This window comes from Lepisma saccharinum, chromosome 15 (assembly GCF_977018435.1).
Source record: "Lepisma saccharinum chromosome 15, izLepSacc3.1, whole genome shotgun sequence".
NCBI lineage: Eukaryota > Metazoa > Arthropoda > Insecta > Zygentoma > Lepismatidae > Lepisma > Lepisma saccharinum.
Genome location: NC_139243.1, coordinates 2,153,058 through 2,170,580, shown reverse-complemented (window position 1 = coordinate 2,170,580; position 17,523 = coordinate 2,153,058). Strand labels below are relative to the sequence as shown.

Genomic DNA, 17,523 nt, shown 5'->3' with positions numbered 1-17,523 from the left:
CTGCCATCTATTGTTTTTTGAAAAAGTTTCTGACTAATGGTGTCCATATTGGTCTGATCTCTAGGCTGGGTTGGCTGATCGGTTCTGTTGTTGCTGTCATGTGCGATGTTTCCTTGAATTTTCGTCCCTGTTTATTATCTGTTTTATCCCATTGTATTCTGTGGCTGTTTTCCCAGGCGTGGGTCGCTAGTTTGGATCTTTCAAAGTATCCCAGCCTGAGGTTTGTTTTGTGTTCCCCCACCCTCGCTTCAAGTGTTCTGCATGTTTCCCCAAAGAATTCCCTCCCAAATTCACATGGGTTGCTGTAGATTACGTTTTTTGTTTTTATATCGGGTGTGTGGACCAGGTTGGATCGAAGTGTGTTCCTGGAGTGGAATGTAGTTCTGATGTTATATTTCTTGGTTATTTTTTGGATTCTTTCTGATATTCCTTTTATGTATGGTGTGTGGATCGTGGCCAGTGGTTTTTCTTTTGGAAGTGGGTCTGTTGTTTCTCCTGTCCATATTATGGGGTTTATTATTTTGTGTGGGTAGTTATTGGTTTTGAGATCTTCGTAGAGTAATTTCCTTTCATTGGTAAGGTCCTGTTCGGTTTTACATATGGTTTTTGCTCGGTGCACGAGTGTTTTTACTATGCCGGTTTTTATGGACTTGGGGTGGTTGGAGAGGAAGTTTAGATATTGTCCTGTATGGGTAGGTTTTCCGTACACTTTTGTGGAAAGGTCTTGCCTTGTAAGTAGTACATCTAGGAAGGGTATAGTTCTGTTTTTTCCACTTCCATGGTGAATTGGATTGTGGGTCTTTGGCTGTTTAGGTGTTGCAGAAAGGTGGGCAACGTGTGTTCCCAATGTGGCCAGACTACAAAAGTGTCGTCCACGTACCTGAACCAGGTGGACGGTTTGTGGTGGTGTGTGGTTAAAGCTATTTCTTCAAAATGTTCCATATAGATATTGCTGACTATTGGAGATAGAGGGGATCTCATGGCCATGCCTTCTTTCTGTTGGTAGAATATGTCGTCTATTTGGAAGTATGTGGTGGTCAGGCAGACAGAGGTTGAGCATTTCCATTATTTGTTCAGGTTTTAGATTTCCTAGTGTGGTGTCATGTTCTAGGAGTTTCCCCTGTAGGATTTGCAATGTTTCATTTATTGGTACATTGGTGAACAGGCTAACTATGTCAAAGCTGACCAGAATTTCATGTCCAGTGAGTTGTATCCCTTGTATATGTTGAATGAAATGTTCTGTGTTTTTTTATGTGTTTTGTTGTGTTTCCTGCGAGGGGGGTTAGTGCTGGTAGTAGAAATTTTGCCAGGTTGTAGCATGGTGAGTCCCTAGTGCTAACGATAGGACGAAGTAGTATGTCTGTTTTGTGAATTTTTGGTAGTCCATACATGTGAGGAGGTTTGCTGTAATATGGATTGATTTTTTTTCTTGTGTTTTCAGGTATGTCTTTCTTCATTTTTCTTACAGTTGCTTGTACCTTTCTTTCTATTGTTGGAGTAGGGTCCTTTTTTAGTTGGGTGTAGCTATCATTGTTAACTAACTGTTTGAGTTTTTCTTGGTATGCTGTTGTGTCGAATACAACTGTGCAGTTGCCTTTGTCTGCTGGGAGTATTGTAATCTCTCTGTTCTTTTTGAGGTTTGTGATGGCTGTTATCTCCTGTTGAGTGATGTTATTGTGTGAGAACTGTGTTGGTTTTGCGATGACTTTTCTGATCTCCCATCCGAGTTCCTCAGCTTGTTCAGGTTGCATTATTGCAGTGGCATTTTCTACTGAGGGAATTATGTCTAATCCACGTAATTTCTTGGGGGGAAATGTGTATTATTTATTGTGAATGTCTTTTGTCCTACATTTTGCGACATTATGTCCTACATTCCCTTACAGCTATCTTGTAACCCTAGCTACACCCCTAAAAGAAAACAAAAAACACATATATAACCACAAGGGGCTACAAAAAGTTGACACATCTTTAATTTCTTCCCACAAAATATAACAAAGAACACTATTTCACACAAAAAATAAACATGGAATATATTAGTTTAGAATTTTTAAAAATAAATAATAGAAACACAAGATAAAATAAATAAGAAACAGTTATTATCGCTAATACGTACCTGGAAACCTGTACATGTCATTGCCATAATCATTGGAGCACGGCACATCCAATGCACGCTGTGGAAGTATTTCTGCCTGCAATGCGAATGTGGACTCTTTTTCTTTCTGAACGGTGAAATATACAATGACGCATATACCTATCACAATTACACTATGGCTCCAAACACGTTGATATGGGAACGTCGGCATAGGTCCATATTTACTGGAAAAAAAAAATAAGAGAATTTTTACATTGGCAGAAGAGCTGTTGAAACCAGGGTGGTATTTGAAGGTGGGGTGGTAAAGGAATTCATTTAATGTGGTTATTATTGTCTAGCATTGTGGGGTAGTGGGTGAGGGGGGAAGGCTATATTCTTCCTTCATAAGAATTTGAATTTACTAGAATACTGCACTCATTGGAAATTTTTCAAATACCACACTGATTGAAGCAATGTACGAATGCATCATTGGTTGAAAGTATTCATACTATAAAACAGTTTATTTCGGGAGTACCTATAGTCAGTGGACCTCGGTTGAAAATACCTAAAACACAATCTGATGCCTATTCAACATTATAGCACCTTTGGATGCTCACCTTCTCCTAGCTTTTGCATCTCCTCTCTTAGTGGTATTAGTGGGCCCTGTTTTAGATTCTTTTGTAGCGTCTCTCCTCCTTACTTGTCTTTCTTGAGTTTCCATTCTGGTCATTTACGTTACAAGAATATTGTAAACAGTACTTTGTGAACCTGTGAGCGAGAATCGATCATTTCTCGTTCTTTCTAGAAAGGAAATAATTCCATAGTCGATTATCGATATATTGCGTCCAATTTGATCAATAGTTGATCAGATGTTGGATATACACAGCTTGTAATTCATGAATTACTCAACTGTTGAGATATGGGTAGTATTAAGGATCGCGAAAAACCGACACCCGGTTCTGAAAAAAAATATTTTCAGTGCCGGTAAATCCCGAACGTCGGTATTTCAAAAAGATTTCCGTCCCGTAGGGTGCGCCTCCAACGTTTAGCGTTACTGGAGGCACCCGGGTGCTCGAAAGTAGTATGAATAGACATGAAGAACGTGTGTAAAATTTGTGCGCTATTCACGTTTGAAGATATTTTATGCATTCCTTTCTTGATATTTACATGATTAATATTTGCTTGACCGATGAATTCGTATTGTGGTGCGAAATTGTACAGAAAGAGTGTATTTTCCCCCTAGCAAACCAGTAAGTAGCAATGTGAACTGAATTATATGTTTCTAATAATGAACGTTCTTAATTTTCTCTTCACGTTAGTTGTACGTTATTAATTTTCTTCATTGCTACAAAGAACGAGGTGTGTATGTGTTGTAAAGGTAACTGTTCCGATTGTTTTATGATTTTTTTCAAATTCTCCTAGCAGAAAGACTAATTATCGTAAAATTTTGGAAATAATTGTCACACGAAATTTGAACCTTTCTTAAAGTAATGAGCACTGTTTGGATTCGAAAAAAAGGTTATTTATCTTGGAAAAATAAAGTTAAAAGTTTCGGTAAATATTCGATAACGCCCGGACACATTTCACTCATTTATTTCCTTAATTTTGCCACTGGTACTTACCTATTTTGCCTTGCGGAACATTCTTTAAGGTGAAGTTATGACTTTTTCCAAAAAATACTGTCAACTTTTCATATTACGATTGATTATTTGTCTTACTTGTTCCGCTCCCGTAATAGACAATATGGCGTGCACTCGTAATGGATCATCGCTCGTCATGACGCGCCAGCTTGTGTTTTGACGATTTTCAGTGTGGAAGCAGTGTTTCAAACCTTCATGACGGAAAATTATGTACTATTTCGATTTTTTTTTTCATGTTTACCTCCATAAACCATGCACGTTAGCCCCAAAAACCATCCACGGGTAGCCCCTCAAACCATTAACGTTAGCCCCAAAATCCATCCATGGGTAGCCCCACAAACCATTGACGTTAGCCCCAAAAACCATCCATGGCTAGCCCCACAAACCATTCACACAAGGTTAGGTTAGGCCTGTTAGGTTAGGTTCCATTAGCACTCATTTCACCCCTAAATTCATCGAAAAAAGAAAGCGTGGCAAAAAATAGAAATTTTCGTAAGAAGGCACGTTTGGAAACACTGCAGAGATCGCGTGACTTTCAACGCTCTCGCCATCTGCACTCACACAATGGTAACAACGGCATAATGTGGCAGGAATGCCAATTCTTACGTAAAAAGTGATTAATTCTTGTTTGGCAGCATTAAACTACGAAGTTTTTACTTTCCGTGAAAGAAGAAAACTCCAAGAACGTCCAGAATGCTAAAGAAACTCATTTCAGTAAGTACTTTCTCCTGTAAATTTGAAGAAATCCGTCTGGGCGATATCGCATATTTACCAAAGTTTCCTTACGCAAGCCTGTGCGCTTCCCATGTACAAGGTATTCTCTGTTGACAAGCGACAGTAAGTATCGTAGACTATTGGGAATTAATGTAGAAGTAAATCGGAACCTTAGTAGAGTGTATTTAGTAACTTTATTTGAATGCTATGAGAACCAAACCTGGCCTGCCTAACCTAACCACAAAAGCATATATATAAATAACAAAATCTTAAGTAATCGCTAAAACTCCGCAGTATGTGTTAACAGGCGTAAATCGAAATCGATCCATGTACAAATTGCATTTGTTGCATGATGAAATCACAATAAAATAAAAGGAGCTTTGGCCTAAATGATGATAACAACCCATGGCTCGACAGCCCTTGAAAGGCCTGGGCCTGTCTCCCGGCTGCCAGTCTCCCTCCCACAATCCTACCTAGAGATGTGGAGTTCTTCAACCAGTAATGGGGTTACGTGGGGTTAGCACATTGTTGTAGAAGATTTCCAAGACCGGGTTACGCTGCTCACTCATAGCTCCCCAATTGCCTCATGATGATGTGTTGCCACCGGCCCTATACACAGGCCGAAAACGCAGACTGAACCCAGGCGGACTCGAACCTATGCCGTCCTGCAGTCTAAGCCCAAAGCATGTCCACGGAGGCCAACTTTTGATGCCAACAGCATCCCAGGTGGTCACCCATCCAAGTACTGACCAGACCCGCTACTTGTCTATATTTGGCTCATTAGGCTAATGTTATGGATTTTTTTTATGTGCTAGGCCTCCTTGATGGTGCAGTGGTAGAGTCATCGCCTTGTAATCAAGTGGTCCCGGGTTCGATACCCAGTGGAGGCACATAGTGGTTCGGGTCCCACTTTAAACTGTAGGTCCAGTCCCGATTAGCCTTACTGTGCATATAGTGGACTTAAAACACGAAATCAATCAATCAATTTGTATGTGCTAATGCAGAGCGTATATTATGTAGTTACACTGCATGATGTTCAGTTTCTGCTTGCTTGATTCTAATGTTGGTCAGTAACACAACACACATACGCACTGAGAAAATCTTGATATTTACGTAACACAAAGTAACATTATGTAAAAATGGACTATGTTATACCCCCCCCCCCAAAAAAAAAACAACACACACACACACACACAAAGCTTGGTATAGAAATAAAAATACTGTAAGAATGGAATTTGTTTTATTTGCAGAAGTTTCTGAAACTGTTAGCTGAATGATGTTGCAGATTGGGAAGAAATGGCGAACTACTACAGCAATCTGGCAAGTGAGGCAGGGATTGACGATGCATCTGACGTGTCTGATGTTGACCCAGACGAAGTGGCTAAGTTGATAGAGGCAAGTTCTAGGACCATATATTTTTTATGTACACAAATTGTATTCATTACAAGTTGTGATAAAAGGTAAAGTAAAGTGTTCCCCTGTGCTTAGCACCATGCCATGAAGGCATATAGGGGGTGTGGGGGTAACGTCCCACACTTTCTTGATCCGGTCGTGAGTAGGGGTGATGTGATCAGCACCATGCCCCGGCTGCCTTTACCCCCCAGGTACCCATGTTATTCAATGCTGGGTGGGTGCCGGGGTCGCTTCCAACGTTAGAAAAGTTCCCGGATTTGAACCGGCCGGGGATCGAAGTTACAAGTTGTGTGTATTTTTAAATTCATCTTGTATCCACACTGAATAGCTGGTAGTGTACCACCATGGTATGATGGTATATTTCCTGACTACCTAAAAATATCTATAACAGTCCCTATCCATAAAAAGGGTGATAGAGATGACCCTGGTAAATACCGGCCTATATCCCTTGTTCCAGTGTTTTCTAAAATTATAGAGTACTGCGTAAAAAAACAATTGACCCCTTATTTTGAACAGAATTCACTTATTAATGTAGCCCACTTTGGATTCAGATCGGGGCTATGTACTATTAATGCGGTAGAGACGGTCGTAAATGAGATAATTAATGGTTTCTAGTCTGGCTCATATACATGTGCTAATTTGATAGATTTAAGTAAGGCCTTTGATACAGTTGCGCATGACATCTTGTTTAAAAAACTACAGTATTATGGAATAAAGAGTATCGAACTATCCCTTCTTAAGTCTTATCTCACTAATCGGCGACAGATAGTAAAATTTAATAATAAGAAATCTGATGAGCTAGACGTTTTGTCTGGTGTCCCCCAAGGATCATTATTAGGTCCATTTTTGTTTTTAGTTTATATTAATGACCTACCTAATTGCCTACCGTATAAAACAGCTATCTATGCTGATGACACTACCTTTATTACAAATGATCATAGTATTCTTAACCTTAGTATCAAAAAATAAGAAATGCTTCCTTTTTATGGTTTAAAACAAATAGCTTGGTGTTAAATACGACAAAAACAGAAACTATTTTCTTCTACTTAAATAACCCACCATGCACCTTAAATAATCAGGATTGTGCGTCCATTTCGATCTGCAGCCGAGAGATCGGGAGAAGCGTGGCGGGCAGTGCTGACTGAGGTGCCGACATTTGCGGCCTGTAATGCCCGCATATTTTTATGGACATATGCAGACATTTATATAAATATTGCAAAACTAGCACTAACCTGTGTTATAAGAGTTGTTCAAAGTGATGTCCACCTACATTCACACATTCCTGGCATCGTTTGATGAAATTTTGATTCACACGCAAAAGTTCTTCTTCCGTAATTCTTCCTAGTTCTGCCCTTATATTGTCTTTTAGTTCGTCGATGCTATGAGGGTTATTTCGGTAGACTCTATTTTTCAAGGTTCCCCACAAATAATAGTCACATACGGTAAGATCTGGCGAACGTGAAGGCCATAAACCTCTTGAAATTATTCTGTCATCAAACACCTCCCTTATAGCGTCCAAAGAATCAGCGGCGGTATGGGCTGTGGCCGAATCTTGTTGAAAATACCCATATTGTCTCTCATTATCTGATAACAACTGAAAAAACGGCGCGAGTATTTGTGTGCGGTACCTCTCTTAATTTATTGTGTCTTCAAAAAATATAGGCCCTATTATTCTTTTGGCACTTACAGCACACCACACACCAATTTTTGCATCGTGTAACTGAACTTCGTGTATTATTCGGGGATTTTCAGTGCTCCAGTATCTATTGTTCTGTGAACAAACATGACCACGCAAGTGAAACCATGCCTCATCCGAAAAAATTATTAACTGTGGATCAACAATACCATCTACAATATTCTGCAAAACCCAATTACAGAAATTTACTCTACTTACGTTGTCAGGGGGCCGTAATTCTTGCACTATAGAAACTCTGTACGGTTTTAATTTTAGTAGCTTAGTGGCTGTATGTGCTGATGATTTTGACACGCCCATCTCCTGTGAAACACGGCGTAGAGGTTTGTTTGGAGAACATTCTAACGCTGCACCAATTTCATCGAGTTTTGCTTAGGTTAGAATCCGTCGTTTTTGCTTAGGTGTTTTAAAATTTAACGATCCAGTTTCTCGTAATTTAAGGACAAGACGTCTAACCGTATCTCTATGTGGAGGTGAAACGCCTGGGAATTTCTGTACAAATTGCCTACACACGTCTCGACACGAGTCTGTTTTCACGTAAGTGTCATACATAAAAATTCTTTGTTCTAACGTGAACCTTGCAGCTGGCATTCCAATCGTCTGACTGACACAACACACATACACACTGCAATAACACAAACAAGTAACGGCAAGTAACCAAGAATAACACTCTTACGCACAGTACGAAATTAACACGCTCTTGGTTTACATCTGCCTGCCACTATATTTACAGCTCTGTAGTCGCGAAGGAACAAAAAACTTGAGCTAGGAGATTTCGGATTGCAAGGAAGCTCACGAACACCATTAGCTTTTAACAGTTCGTCTGCAGCGTAATCTTGATACAGTGTTGCACATTCGAAACCTCCAAACGATCCCCATCGACACAAAACTCTTTCAAGGATATAAACTTAAGCAGGACGTTACTGGTCAAAACTATGATTAAAATGTTTTACAGAGTATTATCTGTGGCTCTTAACATCATTTCTAAAGCGTATTTATTTGTGTATATAAGGGTGGAACTTGGAAGAATTACAGAAGAACTTTTGCATGTTATAACACAGGTTAGTGCTCGTCTTGCAAGATGTCCACAAAAATAAGCGGGCATTACAGGCCTCAAATGTCGGCATCTCCATCAGCGCCGCCCGCCACGTTTCTCCCGATCTCTCGGCTGCAGATCGAAATGGACGCACTGTAGCTTGGTGTTAAATACGACAAAAACAGAAACTCTTTTCTTCTACTTAAATAACCCACCATGCACCTTACATAATCAGGATTATGTAAAATTGCTTGGCATATATTTAGATACAAAATTAAACTGGTCAGCTCATACCCAGGAACTATGTAAGAAACTTGCCCGTGTCTTATATGTATTGCGGAAATTAAAAAGGTCTGTAAGTGAAGAAATGATGATCTCTGTGTACTACGCTCTTTTCCATTCACACTTGCTGTATGGTAATTTACTCTACAGGTGCAAAGGAAGTCTTTAAATGGCAAAAGAAGGCTATACGTTGTATTAAAGAAGTACAGGATATGGAGTCATGTAGGGAATTCTTTAAGGAATACCGTATTATGACAGTGCCCTCTATAAATATTTATCATAGTTTAATGTACATAAAGGAAAACCTCTCCAGTTTTAGGTTGCGTTCTAATGTACATGACTATAATACAAGGCACAATCTGAATATAGAAATGCCATACGCTAGACTATGCAAGACTCAACAAAATTTTAAACATAATGGAATGAGATTATTCAATTTGCTACCAGCTTCTATACGTAATTTAGAAAACAAGCAGTTTTCTAAAACATTAATAATATATTAGTACGATATTGTATATATAGTGTCACGGAATTTTTAAGAACACTTCCGTCAGGGCCTGTAAAATGTAAATGTCTATTCACAATGCATCACAGAGCTGTAAAATGGGTTTTTGTACATGGCTTGTATTGTAATCAAAATAGAGTACTATTTTACAATTGCATTCGATGTAATAAAACATGTAGTTTAATTTGCAAATTGTATTGTTGAATGTGTAATATTTTAATATGTATTTTTAATTTTCTTTTCTTTTGTAATTTTTTATAACAACATTTATATACTTATTATGACGAAGTCTATTGCAATCATGTTGTCTAATGACTAATAAAGTATTCTATTCTATCCTTCATCAATTTATACAGTTTATACTGTAAAAAGTATTTCTCCAACTTACTAGTACACAGGCCAGAGGAGGAAAGTATGGTGGGAGCCATTTACCCACTGTACCCCCTCGAGAATTAACATCGATTTTTTTTTAATTGACAGATTTCAATGTTATGTAAAATTTGTTCCAGCGTTAGGAAAGCACAAACAACAGAGATATTGATCCCAAAGAATGGCCCACATAAGTTAAAACCTTCAATTTCGGAGTATTTTTGCCAATTTTTCGTTAGTAAAAACTGTTTGTATGCACACTAAAATAGCAAAAGAACACATCGAAAATAACTATCAATACCAAATCTAACAATGCTATTCTTACTATGTAAAATTATAGCTGCTGTCGTGGAAAGTAGTTTTGGCCGGTATATTCTCTTGCTCGAAGCAATCAGGCTGTTCTGCTTCACGGTAAGTAACACGCTAAGATAACGGATGTACTTTACTTCACAATAACACATTTCTGCGAGCAAAATTCAACTTAAAATGTTCATAAACAATAAAATCTTCATAAAGCATGCAAAATATTTCACTTTCTCCAGAGGGTCAAGGGTACGGTATGGTGTACCAGGCTGATGCACGTTGAATTATTTTTTCATGTTTCCACAGTAGAGTGGTAAACCTACATTCCTTCCAATAGACATTTATGGTTTTACACAATATATGTTATCAGGGGTGGAAAAATACAGCGTGCCCTGTCACCATGATGCCTGAAAATTTTCACCTGGTGCCTGAATTTTAAAATCCAGTTGTATTTTTTTTTCCATCTTTGTGTGTTTTCTGTATCACGTGTATTATTAAATCTTAATAATTAGCATGTACCCATGTTTATTATTGTTTAATATATTTATTACATGTCACCCATACCATGGTATAACCCCCTCCCCCCTCCCCAAGACAATTGGCAGATAGAAATAGAGCACAAGATGAACCACCACTTGAGCATGTGGCCAGTACAGTTTCTACACTGTTGGGAGGCCTGCAGGCATGTTTTAATGCTCAGGAGTAGGCCCCCGCATGAAGGGAGACAGAGGGACGGGGAAGGAGGGAGTCAGGTCTATTTTGGGATTTGAGGGGTGGTGCGAAGAAAGAAACCATTTCTTGCTGCTCCAGCGAGTCTCCCGTTGCCTGCCTGCTAGCACTAGAAGACTACAGTCCACTGTTCTTCCCCCGCACCAAATAGTAGAACAACCCATACTACGTCAGCAAAAACCCGTCCATCTCGTCAGCCATTACCTATACCATTAACTTGTCATGATATTAATGTAGCTTCATAACTGTATCGATCGGCTGGAGATGGTTCTGTTGAAATTTGAACCATTGAGAAGTAATTTGTGCAGTCTACAGTTTCCTTCTATTTATCATCGAAGAAAAACATGTAAAAAGTAGCTTACACAAGCATCTACACTTCCCAGCAAGCATTTATTTTTTGTTTACTGTTGTCTTAGACACAGATTACTACTCTATCTTCATGTGAGACTTGAACGAGTGTGTGATCATGTTATATTAATGACAAGAGCCATAAACATTACCTACCTACCCTGAAAGTAAAAGCACATGTCATCATGCAGCAAGAGGTCCTTCACACTAGGGATGGCCAAACCTCGAAAAAAAAATTATCCCGATATTGTATAATTTTTCTATCCAGATATAAGATAAATATGGATATCCAATATTCAGATTATCCGAAATGCCTGGAGATACAACTGTGCATTATCCAGACAGTTTCATTGTTTATCCATTTTACATATATTCTTTTTTTGTCATTTTTGTATTTTACTACAGATTTTCTACAAATCCTTCATCAAATCTCTTCTATCTGGATATCTGAATTGTTCAGATTGTCCGGATGTTTGGATTATACAGATATCCAAATTGTCAGGATGTTTGGATTATACAGATATCCAAATTGTTTGGATTTTTGAATTATACATATATCCAAATTGTCCAGATGTTTGGATTATACAAATATCCAAATTGTCCAGATTTTGGATTATACAGATATCCAAATTGTCCGGATTTTTGGATTATACAGATATCCAAATTGTCTGGATGTTTGGATTATACAGATATCCAAATTGTCCGGATTTTTGGATTATACAGATATCCAAATTGTCCGGATGTTTGGATTTACCAGATATCCAAATTGTCCGGATGTTTGGATTTACCAGATATCAAAATTGTCCAGATTTTGGATTATACAGATAGCTAAATTGTCCGGATGTTTGGATTATACAGATATCAAAATTGTCCAGATTTTGGATTATACAGATAGCCAAATTGCCCAGATGTTTGGATTATACAGATATCCAAATTGTCCAGATTTTGGATTATACAGATAGCCAAATTGTCCGGATGTTTGGATTATACAGATATCAAAATTGTCCAGATTTTGGATTATACAGATAACCAAATTGTCCGGATGTTTGGATTATACAGATATCAAAATTGTCCAGATTTTGGATTATACAGATATCCAAATTGTCCGGATGTTTGGATTATACAGATATCCAAATTGTCCGGATGTTTGGATTATACAGATATCAAAATTGTCCAGATTTTGGATTATACAGATAGCTAAATTGTCCGGATGTTTGGATTATACAGATATCAAAATTGTCCAGATTTTGGATTATACAGATAGCCAAATTGCCCAGATGTTTGGATTATACAGATATCCAAATTGTCCAGATTTTGGATTATACAGATAGCCAAATTGTCCGGATGTTTGGATTATACAGATATCCAAATTGTCCGGATGTTTGGATTATACAGATATCAAAATTGTCCAGATTTTGGATTATACAGATATCAAAATTGTCCAGATTTTGGATTATACAGATATCCAAATTGTCCGGATGTTTGGATTATACAGATATCCAAATTGTCCGGATGTTTGGATTATACAGATATCAAAATTGTCCAGATTTTGGATTATACAGATAGCTAAATTGTCCGGATGTTTGGATTATACAGATATCAAAATTGTCCAGATTTTGGATTATACAGATAGCCAAATTGCCCAGATGTTTGGATTATACAGATATCCAAATTGTCCAGATTTTGGATTATACAGATAGCTTAATTGTCCGGATGTTTGGATTATACAGATATCCAAATTGTCCAGATGTTTGGATTATACAGATATCAAAATTGTCCAGATTTTGGATTATACAGATATCCAAATTGTCCAGATTTTGGATTATACAGATATCCAAATTGTCCGGATGTTTGGATTATACAGATATCAAAATTGTCCAGATTTTGGATTATACAGATAGCTAAATTGTCCGGATGTTTGGATTATACAGATATCCAAATTGTCCAGATTTTGGATTATACAGATAGCCAAATTGCCCAGATGTTTGGATTATACAGATATCCAAATTGTCCAGATTTTGGATTATACAGATAGCCAAATTGTCCGGATGTTTGGATTATACAGATATCAAAATTGTTCAGATTTTGGATTATACAGATAGCCAAATTGCCCAGATGTTTGGATTATACAGATATCCAAATTGTCCAGATTTTGGATTATACAGATAGCCAAATTGTCCGGATGTTTGGATTATACAGATATCAAAATTGTCCAGATTTTGGATTATACAGATATCCAAATTGTCCGGATGTTTGGATTATACAGATATCCAAATTGTCCGGATGTTTGGATTATACAGATATCAAAATTGTCCAGATTTTGGATTATACAGATATACTTTTTCCGCGCTTAGAAGGGACTGCACTGTAAACACAAGGGCAAAGGTATTACTCCGCCAGGCTTCAGCGATTGGATGATCGTAAAGCTTCTGCTGCTTCCACCACGTGGGAGAGAAAGTTGTCGCGAAAGCAATGTTACAAGCTACGAGAAATTAAATAAAAAGGAAAACTATAACTATTCACAAGATAAGCTGAACTTCTGTACTCAAGAATTTAATTTGAAGATATAAAAGTGTTTTACTTGCCTAAGCAGAGTCAGATAGAAAGTCGATTCTTTCCATAGATTCCTCCCCTTCACTGCTGATGCCGCCGCTACTGCTATCAGCTGGATTGATAACAAGTCGGTCAACAACCGTGTCGCACATGTAATCTGATTCCCAGAAGCGTACCTCTTTTTTCTCCAATATGCAATACAATAAGGCGTCTGCCTTTGCCGGTCGGGTTTCTTAGCCCTGTGGTTAATCCTGAGAGGAAAGCCCGTTTTTTTAGATTTTACGACAGAATCTACCCACACCTTAGAAACAGTATGACCTTCATTCACCCACGTTTCATCAAGGAAATACAACTTTCGCCCCTCCCGCCTGTATTCGCGTATTTTCCTCAGGTAGTTCCGGCGCCACAACAGTATGTCTTCTCGGTCAACAATAATATTTTTTCTGTTGCATTGCACAAACTCGAAGCTGATTTCTTTCAGAAGTGTGTGGAAACTTGTTTTCTTAAGGTTCGGCAGATCCGGATCACTATTCACACTCACCAACACTTTATTTATTGTTGGCGCTTCGTTCCTCTCAAAGAACTGATGAACCTAACGACGGATGGCACTTCTCGCAAACTCATCGCACTGAACTTGTAACACAGGCTTTTGACGTTGACGCTTTTCTCCTGGTGTTGTTAAAATGCCCTTATTTAGAACCTCACTGCACGCAGATTTTACACTCTTAACAGACACACCAGTAAACTTGGATGTCAATTTCATCACGTCCTGGATAACCATAGTTGGATATTTCTCGCACTTGGCGAACACATTCAATACAATTTGTTTCTCGCCACTTTTCAACAGCTTCCCGCTTCAGTGTTTAACGTAGCCAACGCGAACATCCATCTCGCACAAATTGAAATTCCCTCCCGCCTGCCCAGCCTTTACGCATGCGTGTTGTACCCAGAGTAAAAATTGTCACGTCTTGTGTATTTATGCCAACCTGAAGTTCATTTACATACTAAATATTGGTTATGATAATTCTAGAGTACGATAATTACAATTGTGTTGAAGGAATGTTCTATTCTTGCAAGTTAGAAAGTGGACTATATTTTGTTGCGCGTGGCAGGGTCTGTTGTTCAAGTAGACTCAACGAGAAGTGTTGCCAATCCGCTTATTCTTTTGCTAAAATTAGCTGTTTTGAACTTTTTGGCCCTGCATTGGAGACAATAATGGCTTTCAGATATTTGCACAGTAGTATCATACTTATTTGACTTCATTCGGAAATAGACACGGAAGTGACCTATTTTTCGTTTTTTTATTTATTTTCTTTAACAGCAGTAGTAATCCTTGTGGTATTGTTGCAGATGTTCCTATTCAAACGTTCTCTATGTCGCTGTTTGTAAATATGATGCTAGAGTTTCAAAATTTTGAAAATGGAAGAAATAAAGTGGCTGAAGTTCCATTTCGTTGGTAATTTTCGATTCGTCAAACCTCTTACGATTTTTCAGTAAATTAGACAAAATTCTGCACATCTATTCTCTACGTCCATTGCAAGACAGGGTCTACTTCATTTTTTGATAGCATAAAAAAAGAAAATCGCGGGTCCACGATATTGGATTTTTTTTCAAATTCTCTTATAATTTTTGTCCAATTTGTGTGAAATTTGGAAAACACTAAAAATGTATGCAAAACTACTCTAGTTATGTGAATATGTTTATACTACATACAGGGTGTTTCTAAAGGTCGTTTACAACGCTTGGGAGGCGATTCCTCACACGAAAACAAGCAAAAAGTCTAAGTTCCATTTTTACGACTGAGGCTTATTTTAAGATATAAAGAGAGGTTATTATTATTATATAATATGTATTATACTAAATTAAATTATAATTAGAAACTATTTCACGAAAATTTCCCCCTCTTTAATTTTCATTACTCACTTCTCATATCGTTTCCGAGATAGGAGCCTCGCAAAAGGTGACAAAGTGAACGTCACACCTGACTGGGACGAATACTATCACATATAGAGAGGCGGTTCCAAGGGAATCATAAAGGAATCGTATGTGCTCAGTCCGGAAGTCACTATGAAAAGTTCACTGCACGCATGCACAATGGAGTCCTCAAAGGAATTGGGGATTTCCAGCAAGAACAATGCATGGAAAGGGTATGTAACGCAGCAAGAAGGACCGTGACAATGAGAAATGCGTTAAAGACAACACATCCCGACCTCAAACATCAAAACATGAGCACGGAACACAAAATCCGAAAAGTTGAGCACGGTTGCATACCCCAGTTACACGCGAGGAAAGAACGAATCATGTCATGTGGCATTACTCCCACCAGGAGGAGGGAAAAAAAAACCAATATCAGATGATTGGGACAACTACGTAATTCCCCCCCCCCCCCCCACACACACACAACAAACAACAAATGCTACAATATCTTACACACAGACCGTTCGTGTCACTTTACACCAACTGAAGATGTCACTTTCACCCACAAAGGGGGTGGGGAGCAATACCAAGAGTGTTCGCAAGCGATCACTGTGACGTAAAAGAGACCAGTTTTGAAAGCGTTGCGCAGGCAAGTCTGGCTCTCATAGTCTACGCTTGACCTTCATGACTGCTGTACCCGCTAGAGGAGCTCGAAGGGTTGGTTCTCTCCGGCAGTCGTCCCAGTCGTGTTGCAAGTGCTGGGATATGATCAGCAGTTCGCTCTAGGTTGCCATACGCATTGAAGAGTACTACTGTAGTATGTTGTATTGGAAGAAGTTGACGTGGTGGAGTGGGCAAGTCAAATATCACAACAATTGGTCTGTGGTGTTCGTACGGTGATACGGCCAATTTGTGCAGTGTGCCACTGTTAAACAAAAACGATACTTTGCAGTTCCAGATCCCTATTACACAGATGGCTGCGTATACGACCCAGCAGCTAGCAGACATGCATCTCATGTATGGGGAGGCACGTGGTAATAGCATGAGGCAAGGCATCTTTATGGAGAACGCTTTCCACATAGACATTTACCATCTCAGCCTTCTTTCAGGCAGTGGACAGTCGACTGCGTGAAACAGGGTCAGTGTTTCCACCACGGCAAGAAGTTGGAAGACCCCGAAGTGTACGCACACATCAGTTTGCAGAAGATGTGTTAACAGGGGTCGCAGAACATCCTGGCACCAGTACGTGCATGCTCGCTTGGGCACGAAACACGTCTCATGTGAATGTTTGGCGAGTGTTATCAGAGGAAGGAATGCACCTGTTTAAACTGCAGAAAGTAAAGAACTGTTACCTCGTGACTTTTGCCCTCGTATGGAGTTTTGCCAATGGTTGTTGCATCAGCTGGACACAAACCCTCACTTCGGGGCGAAGTTATTGTGGACAGATGAAGCCATTTTCACCAGGATGGATGTCTTCAATAGTAGAAACAGTCATGTGTGGGACTTTGACAACCCACATGCACTTTTTGTGGCCCATCAACATCACAGGTTTTCAGTGAATGTGTAGTGCGAGATAGTACATGATCATTTAATTGGATCATACATTCTCCCTGTTCGCCTGAATGGTCGCACGTATCATGCATTTCTTAGTGAGGTTCTGCCTGAACTGTTGGAGACCGTACCTTTGGCACTGCGGCAATAAATGTGGTACCAACACGATGGGGCACCAGCTCATTTCGATCGTAATGTACGACATTTTCTGCATGACAAGTTTCGCAATAGGTTCATTGGTAGGGATGAGCCTGTCTTTGGCCACCGAGGTCGCCAGATCTCAACCCTCTAGATTTTTTCTTCTGGGGAGAAATGAAAACCCTCGTATAAGACACACCTGTCACATCAGCTGAGGACCTCGTTGTTCGCATCAATGTCGCCGCCGCGACGGTAGCAGAT

At 39.0% G+C, this 17,523-nt stretch overlaps 2 protein-coding genes across 3 annotated transcripts in view; one reads left to right on the top strand and one right to left on the bottom strand.

Moving 5' to 3' along the window:
• LOC145999533 (2-oxoglutarate and iron-dependent oxygenase domain-containing protein 3-like) overlaps positions 1–2,824 on the bottom strand; it is a 29,435-nt gene extending 26,611 nt beyond the window's left edge. The window contains exons 1-2 of the mRNA XM_083136513.1: positions 2,689–2,824; positions 2,114–2,316 (exon numbers count right to left, since the gene is read on the bottom strand). Coding sequence (XP_082992639.1) covers positions 2,114–2,316; positions 2,689–2,801 — 316 coding nt within the window. The 5' untranslated portion in view covers positions 2,802–2,824. The remainder of the gene's footprint in view (positions 1–2,113; positions 2,317–2,688) is intronic.
• A 420-nt stretch (positions 2,825–3,244) lies between these two features.
• LOC145999531 (uncharacterized) overlaps positions 3,245–17,523 on the top strand; it is a 73,262-nt gene continuing 58,983 nt past the window's right edge. Inside the window, exons 1-2 of one of the 2 annotated variants that reach the window (XM_083136504.1) lie at positions 3,245–3,321; positions 5,676–5,820. In XM_083136504.1, the coding sequence (XP_082992630.1) occupies positions 5,722–5,820 (99 nt within the window). In that variant the 5' untranslated portion in view covers positions 3,245–3,321; positions 5,676–5,721. Of the gene's footprint in view, positions 3,322–3,361; positions 3,450–5,675; positions 5,821–17,523 lie in introns of those variants that run through there. The other variant, XM_083136505.1, reaches the window with a different exon arrangement.